Genomic DNA, 7,452 nt, shown 5'->3' on the forward strand with positions numbered 1-7,452 from the left:
TATTTGTATTCTGGCCGACAGGGCCTACAGACGTGTATTTGTGTTTCATGTTTATTTTTCTGAATATGTGTGTGTGTGTATGTGTGTGTGTGTGTGTGTGTGTATGAGAGAGAGAGAGTGAGAGAAAGAGAAAGAGAGACAGAAAGGGGCAGGCTTTATCAACTGGAAGGCCTGGGTCTTCCTGGGGCTGCTCAGGCAGTTGAAGCCCTTTAGGCCTGGGTTTGATAGTCCTCAAAGGAACAAGCACTGTCCTATTCTCAGCAAAAAAATACCTCCAGACCCACAGCTGGGAAAGCGAGCTGGCTAGGAGCCTATTTCTATAGCAGAGGGGCTGCCGCTTACTGCATGGCTCGCCGCCTGCCCTCTGCAAGCGCCACTGGTTCACCGCACGCCTGGGTGTAAGGAAGGCAGGGCGGGACTTATACGAGGAGGGATGCATGTGGCCCCAGGCCCCTTACGTGACCCAGAAGGTGCCTCGTTCCTCCAGCAGGCTGACAGAACGGTTGGTGAGGGAGGCGGCATCGTGTGCCAATTTATAGCCAAAGAGGCGCATGGCAGGGCCGCAGGCGGCCTGCACCACCTGTGCCAGCTTGAAGGGCATGCTGAAGCGCCACTTCTCAAACTGCTCTGAGGAGTTCTTCTGTGTGGAATAGATGCCGCTGCTGTCCTGGGTTGCCTGGGTGTTCTTCTGGATCCAGTCTTCCACCTGCGGGGTCAAGGGGATGCCTGCAAAATGATACATCTCCCGGGCCTTCTGCAGGGGCCTGCGGGCCACATCCTCATAGCGCACCAGCATGTAGCGGCCCCGCAGCCAGTCCGGCTGTCTCAGGCCCAGCTCTGCAGACAGACGGATGCTCTCACAGTTGCCCCTCAGGCGCTGCACCTCCTCTTCTCTCAGCTGGTTCTGTCCCTCTGCCAGCCACTTCTTCCAGGTCTCGTACTTGCCTGCAAAGGCCACCATGCGGGAGGCCAGCACGGCCCGGGGGTCTCGCACCAGCTGGATGACACGCAGGTCTAGCCGAGGGTCCTCGGCCAGAGGCTGCAGGAACTCCAGCTGCCGGATGCGGACGGCCTTGAGGGCCATGTGCTCCTTGCGGCGGCAGGCCTCAGCGGCCAGGGTCACATTGAGGGGGCCGCAGCGGCGGTTCTTGCAGTGGTACTTCTCGAAGACCTTCTTGACAAAGGGAGTGCAGACTGGGTCCTCACAGAGGGAGCGGCTGGAGCCCCGGCGGAACATGAACTGGGTCAGGTGGTCCTCGGGCAGGGGGCTGATGAAATGCTCCAGGACGTACAGGTCACACAGGAAGAGCTGCTTGAGCACGTCGCGGTAGACCAGGGCCGAGCCAGCTGCATTGGCGCCTCCAGGCTCGAAAGACACCGTGCGCTCGATGTGCCACAGCGGCTCAAAGAGGTAGAAGATGTTGCCCTGCTGGTTGAAGAACTCCCCCACGAATGAGGAGCCGGTGCGGGTAGTGGCCATGAGAAGCACATGGCGCCGAGGCCGGGCCTGGGAGGGTGCAGGCGGCTCTCCCTCCTCCTTCCCCTGCCCTTTGACTTCCTCTGCTGGCTCCACGCCCAGCTGTAGACTGAGGTTTCGCAGGCGGTTCTGCAGCTGGGTGAAGGCTGGACTGAGCTCACTCAGGGACAAGAGGGATGCATTCTCAGTCAAGACCAGGGCTGGGTCAGTGCTATTGGCATCTACTAGGGACTGAGGGATCTGCTTCAGCTTGTCCGAGACCCTGTGAGGACAAAGGCAGATGAGGGTCATTGGGCTCTCGCCCGTGCAACCCTAAGCGGTCTCCCAAGGTTGGTCACCCAAAGCCTGTCTTAGTTGAGTTTCAACTTCCTTAGTTGAGACTTTGAGGCAAGGATTTTTATGGACGTAGTTTGAGACATGATCACATAAGAACTGGTAGAGAGGCAGGGAGGTGAAGCAGGAGAAGAAAAAAAGTCCATAACGGCTGAGCAGGCTACTCCAGTGAGCAAAAAACGCTCAGTCCAACTGGGGGAACCTACACAGCTCAGTTCCTATCCTACCTATCTTGGTTGATGCTTCTTCACAGGGGCTGTGCCTGCCAGAGGGAGTCTAAAAAAATCTTTCTTTATCTAGCAGGCCCACTAGCAGGGCTACTGCACACAGCGGTACACTGTCAACGCTAGGGGGCAGCATTCCCTGTATAGCCCTGCACTCCCCAGTGGAGCAGTACACAAGCTGGGCAGCTGCACATCGCAGCCCTGCCCACCAGGTTATCTGTTATCTGTACCAGGACCCTGCCTTTTGTGGACTCATCGTCATCTGTGACTTCCAACTGGCTAGTGGATGTGCTGTTAATGTGAGATATCATCCTAGGCCAGTAAGAATAACCACAGCCAGCAAGGACTGGCCACCAACTACATCCCAGGCACTGGGTAAATGCTTTTACAGTTAATCTTTACAACCAGGAGGCCCCATCATTAGCCATATTTCACAGAAAAAGAACCCAAGATACAGAAGGCTGAAGTAATCTGTCTCAGCTGTGACAGCTAAATGGTATCAGGCAACCCAGGTTGCCTGAGCCTGGAGCCCAGGTCATGATGATGTGTATTGGTATCCACTGCCTGCGCACAGAGGGACATGATGACATTGATGGAGGGTGGCCTTGCAGTCCCACAGAAATCCCTGCAGCCCTGCCCCCATCTTGATAAGGAAGGCTTGTTTGCATCTCTCACCTGGAAATGATTTTATTTTCCTTTTCAATGAAGACAAAAACTACTACTACAAAAGCGAGGAAAAGGGCATATTTGCTTCTCATCCTCAGACTGTGCAGAAAGTCCCGGAAGTCCTGGGGCAAAGTGAGTCCTTTCTCCATGGGGAAAGTTGGGGCCATGGGCACTCAGCTCTGGGGCATCACTCAGAACCTGGCTCCTTGTCTTCGTCTTCATATGGGGGACACCTGGTCCTGTGGAAGGAAAGACAAGTGGTCAGGATAACCTTGGCTGCACATAAGGAACCAATAGGAGCTTTTCCACCAGACTTTTGATACTCTGGGCTCTGCTTAGCAATCAGGACCAGAGATCCACTCTCCCAATGGATCGTGCCCCAAGGAGACTTGAAATCAAGTTATTTAAAATGCTAATAAACCCTCTGATTCATCCATCTCGCCTACTTCAACTTCTCCTTTGACCTCACACATAACTCAAAGGCTTGTACGTGGAAAAGAATGTTCCTTGAGTCATAAATGTCTGCAATAGCAAAAGACCAGAACAGAACACCTAAATGAAAAATGATGAAGCAGACATGCAATGGATTATAATGTAGCCACAAAGAATAATGAGGAGGATCTATAAGTACCGATGTGAACGAGCTATTATTTATAACATGCAATGTATGTGTACATATATGTATGTGTGTGTATGTAAGACAGCATAGCAGACTACACAGGATAGGGTTCCCTTAACTTCAGCAGTACTGACATTTTGGACAAGATAATTCCTTGTTGTGGGAGTTGTCCCGTGCACTATAGGATGTTTGTAAGCATCCTTAATCTCTATCATTAGATCCCCTCTACTCAGATGTGATAATCAAAGATGTTTCCAGGCATTGTCAACTGTCTCCTGGGTTTGTGGCAGGAGAGGTGGAAGCCCTCCCAGACTGGGAATCTGAGGTAGTATGATCCCATTTGCAAAAAAAAAAAAAAATACCTTTAAGTGGAAGAAAAATACAGATGCTGGATACAAAAGGACTATGGCCATAGGTGTATATAATGCCTGGAAGCAAAGACATGGTAGGTCAGGAGAGGAGGGTGGGGTGAGCCTTCAATTGCTGTGTAACACTGTGCACTATTAGACCTTTTACCATGGAGATGTATAAATTTTTTTTTAAGATTTATTTATTTATACAAGCACTGGGTACAGTCAAAAGCTCGGGAGAGTGAGAGAATTCACCAGAACCAGAGCGGGGAACAGAACAGGCAGACTGATGAAACACACTGCTGAGGGGAGCAGCGGGGGGGGGGGGCAGGAGAGGTCTGCGCGCCATGTGGGACCCTCGCTGGAGGCCAGGGATTGAACTGGCGCTGCAGAGGCTGCGCTCGCAGCCCAGCGCTCAACCGCTGCGCCACCAGCGGAGACCCGAGATGTGTAAATTTTAAAAAATTAAGTGAAGGAGAAAAAACTCATTACAGCTCATAAATTCTATCAAAATCCTTAACATGGTCTCAGCCTTCAGATCTCAGCTTCCTGGGGCAGTCTTCCCCCAGACAGGGATTTTCCCATCCCTGTCCCATCACAGTACAATGGTTCCCTTAGCCCCAAAGAATCCGTCACGAAGCCAACCCACTTGTAGAACTTGTTCAAGGGTCATGCCTTTGTGGAAATGGGCGGTTTTTCTGCATCCCTCATTATCCCTTAGCACTGGGCCAGGCACGCAGGACAGACTCATGCACAGTTGCTGAATGCCAGAACAGATAAAGGGAACATGACCCACAGCACAAGTTGTATATGTCTTTTAAAGCTGGACCAAACACAGCATTGCCCAGGGGAGCCTGATTCATAGCTCTTTCATTCATTGTCATCACCATCATCAGGTCACATCCATGCGTGGCCAGCATCATGAGCCCCACATTCCAGCACCCCTCCTGAAAGTCTCTCTCTTCATCCATGGGAGACAATCTGCTTCAACTCTGGAAAAATCTTACTGTGACCTCATGCATGGCATTCAGAACTATCCCTCTTTGTAGAAAAAATGGATTTTCCCAAGAGAAAAAGCTGATGTTGACATTGGGGGAGGGGGGAAAGCAGAAAGGAGGGTCCCAGGGCTGTACCTTTATCACACAAAGGAAGTGTCTTCTGAGGCAGCCAGAAGTCTGTCCTTTGAAGAAAGCAGTGAGGCTAGGGTTCTGCAAATAAGGCAACAGATGTGTACCCTGGCAGCTGGAGTGGAGACCTCAGCTGTGCAGGGCAGCATGGTGATGGGGCCTGCAGGCAGCAATCCCTGAGGGCGTACTGGGGGTACTGCCTGAGTGTGGGTGGGTGGAGAGGGGTCTAGCAGGAAAGAGGGATGCTATGTCAGCTCTAGAGCACCTGGAATATTCCTGTCTCTCCCTAAATCGTCTAGGTTTTTTTCCATGCATTCATAAAACAAGTATTTTCTTAGCACCTACTATGTGCCAGTCTCTGGTCTAAGCACTGAGGACACAGAAGTGGACAAGCAGACACAGTTTGTGCCCTCTGGGTTTATACTCTGGTTGGAAGGGCCCACTGGAGCCAGATGGTAGCTCCAGCTTACTGAGTGCTTACTTCTGGGTGCCCAATGAAATACTAAGTACTTGGTTGGCATCTCCTCATCAAAGCCTCATGAAAGTCCTATTAAGTAGCAACTATCATCCCATTTTACAGATGAGGACACTGAGCTTGAGAGAGGCTAAGTTACTCATCCAAGATTCATCCAGCTTTTACCTCCTCCCAGGCCTAGCCCCAATCAGGCTCCCCCATGACGCCGCCGTTGCACATCCAAACACTTTCCAAACAACACTGTCTCCCTTTCCCAGACTGCAAGCTCTCTGAAGTCTAGACTAGCATCTCGAATGGCACTTGGCACATGCCAGCTGCCCAACAAATCACTGAGGCCTGGCTCGTACCTGGCAGACCGTTAGCAAGAGTTCGCAGACTGATGGGCAGGGCCATGTTCCCTATGCACCCATTTAGCCTGTGGTGGGGAGAGGCCTCCTGTCCTCTTGGAAGGGGAGACCCAACATCAAGTCTGCAGAGCACAGAACTTTAAATCCTGACTTTTAGCTCCTCGGGGCTAATGATGTTCAGGAAGGAGAAAGAGCTAATGCCAGACATCCCGGGTTCTTATCTTTCTCGTGTGTCTACCCTGCCATATATAACTTTGCATACGTGACCTCCCTGGACCTCAGTTCCATCACTCGTAGTATGAAAAGGGCAGTGCCTACTGCGTAAGGTTGCTGAGAGGAGCAATAACCATTAAATATGATGCGGGGAGAAGGCAAGGGCAGGGCTGGGGGAGTTGCCTCCTCTGTCTTCTCCTTTCCGGATTTTAGTAAGATTTAGAAGTTTCGTGGCCTTTCCTCCCTTCTGGCATTAATTCCATTTTTGAGCCGCTGTCCCAGTTCCTCCCCCACCCCTGAAAAACATAAGATTCCCAAGAACCTTCCCAGCACCACCCTAAAAGGAAGAAACAGGAGAAAGGTCTCTGACAAGAAACACAAGGCCGGCTGTTGGCTCCTTTGCTTGCCCCCGGCAGCTGCCCCGGGGTTGAGCTTTGGAAGCTGGGCGGTGGGTGGGCGCAAGTGAGGGACGTGCAGAGGTCCCAGGGGGAGTGTGGGTGGTTGCCAGACCTAGGGGAAGGTCACAGGTGCCAGGAGGTCACAGGGTGACAAGGGAGGAGGTCAGGACCAGGAGGGGGAATCACCTGGGAAGATTTCGGGCAGAACCTGCCTTGCGGGGAGGCCCTCTGCAAAAAGTGGGTGTGTGACATCTGTGACATCAGACCTTCAGCCAAAACTCATGGTGTCCTGGCTAGTTCTGCCTCCTTCACCCGGCTCATGGGAAGAATGAAAGGTTCTTACTTCTTTTGGCAGATGCCCTTCCTAAGGGAGTACTTGATACCTTTCCTCCTCCAACACCCAGCAGTAACTGGACAGCCAAAGGAAAGGGCGTCGCTCCTCTGTTGGGGTGCCAGCAGAGGTGACAGAGCAAGGGCACCAGAGCCAATGGTGAAGGCCAGCTCTGAGCAGGGAGGGACAGGTGGCCCCAGGCCTGGTCACACCAAATGCTCGGCTCAAATGTCCCCTCCGCGGGAGTTCTTCCTGAAAGCCATGTCACTTCAACCACCTCCTCTCTCCCCACCACTTTCCCTCTCAGCCTGTGGGTTTATTTTCTTCCTAGAGGGAAATGTCCTAAATGCCTATTCCAGTGGCATGGCAGCTCCATGTCTGTTCCACCTCTGTATTCTCAGTGCCCAGAAGCCCAGTGTATTATTGTGGGTGCCCCAGCCACAGAGTAGATGCTCCCTACGCCTTTTCCAAAGTATTTAGTTCAGTGTGAGATGCTTTATCATCCTAAGTGGAGGGAAGACATGAAGAAGTAGTAAAAGCCGCTGTTCTCTGTATGAGTGGACCGTGTGTGTGAGCCGGGAGGGGGCTCTGGTCGGACCATGGGCACGCGCTGTGAGCGTGGATGCTGCGATGTGCTGAGTGTACTGGGGGGCATACTATGGGCATGGACACAGGGGTGTATACCGTGGGCAAAACTTCACTTGAGTTGTCATATCAGTGTGGGGTGCTGTTTTGAGGATGAAGAAACTGAGCCCTGGGGGTGTTCAGTTTAAGCCCCTTATGGCTTAAATTGCTAATAGCTCCCTACTAATGACAGGGAGGGTATCTCCAGGTAAATCTTAGCAAGGGATTAATGGAAAGAAAAATTGTGAGCTGAGGCCTGGAAACAAAT

General features: G+C 52.0%; 1 protein-coding gene across 1 annotated transcript; it reads right to left on the minus strand.

The window, feature by feature from the left end:
- Positions 1–349: 349 nt before the first annotated feature.
- CHST3 (carbohydrate sulfotransferase 3) lies at positions 350–2,867 on the minus strand (the record flags this gene model as incomplete). The annotated part of the gene is made up of 2 exons (XM_084244905.1): positions 350–1,739; positions 2,710–2,867. 2 exons carry the CDS (start codon positions 2,865–2,867, stop codon positions 455–457), a joined length of 1,443 nt encoding a protein of 480 aa, XP_084101031.1. The 3' UTR covers positions 350–454.
- Positions 2,868–7,452: the final 4,585 nt, after the last annotated feature.

Source organism: Talpa europaea (genome assembly GCF_964194135.1).
Source record: "Talpa europaea genome assembly, chromosome: 10".
Classification (NCBI taxonomy): Eukaryota; Metazoa; Chordata; class Mammalia; order Eulipotyphla; family Talpidae; genus Talpa; species Talpa europaea.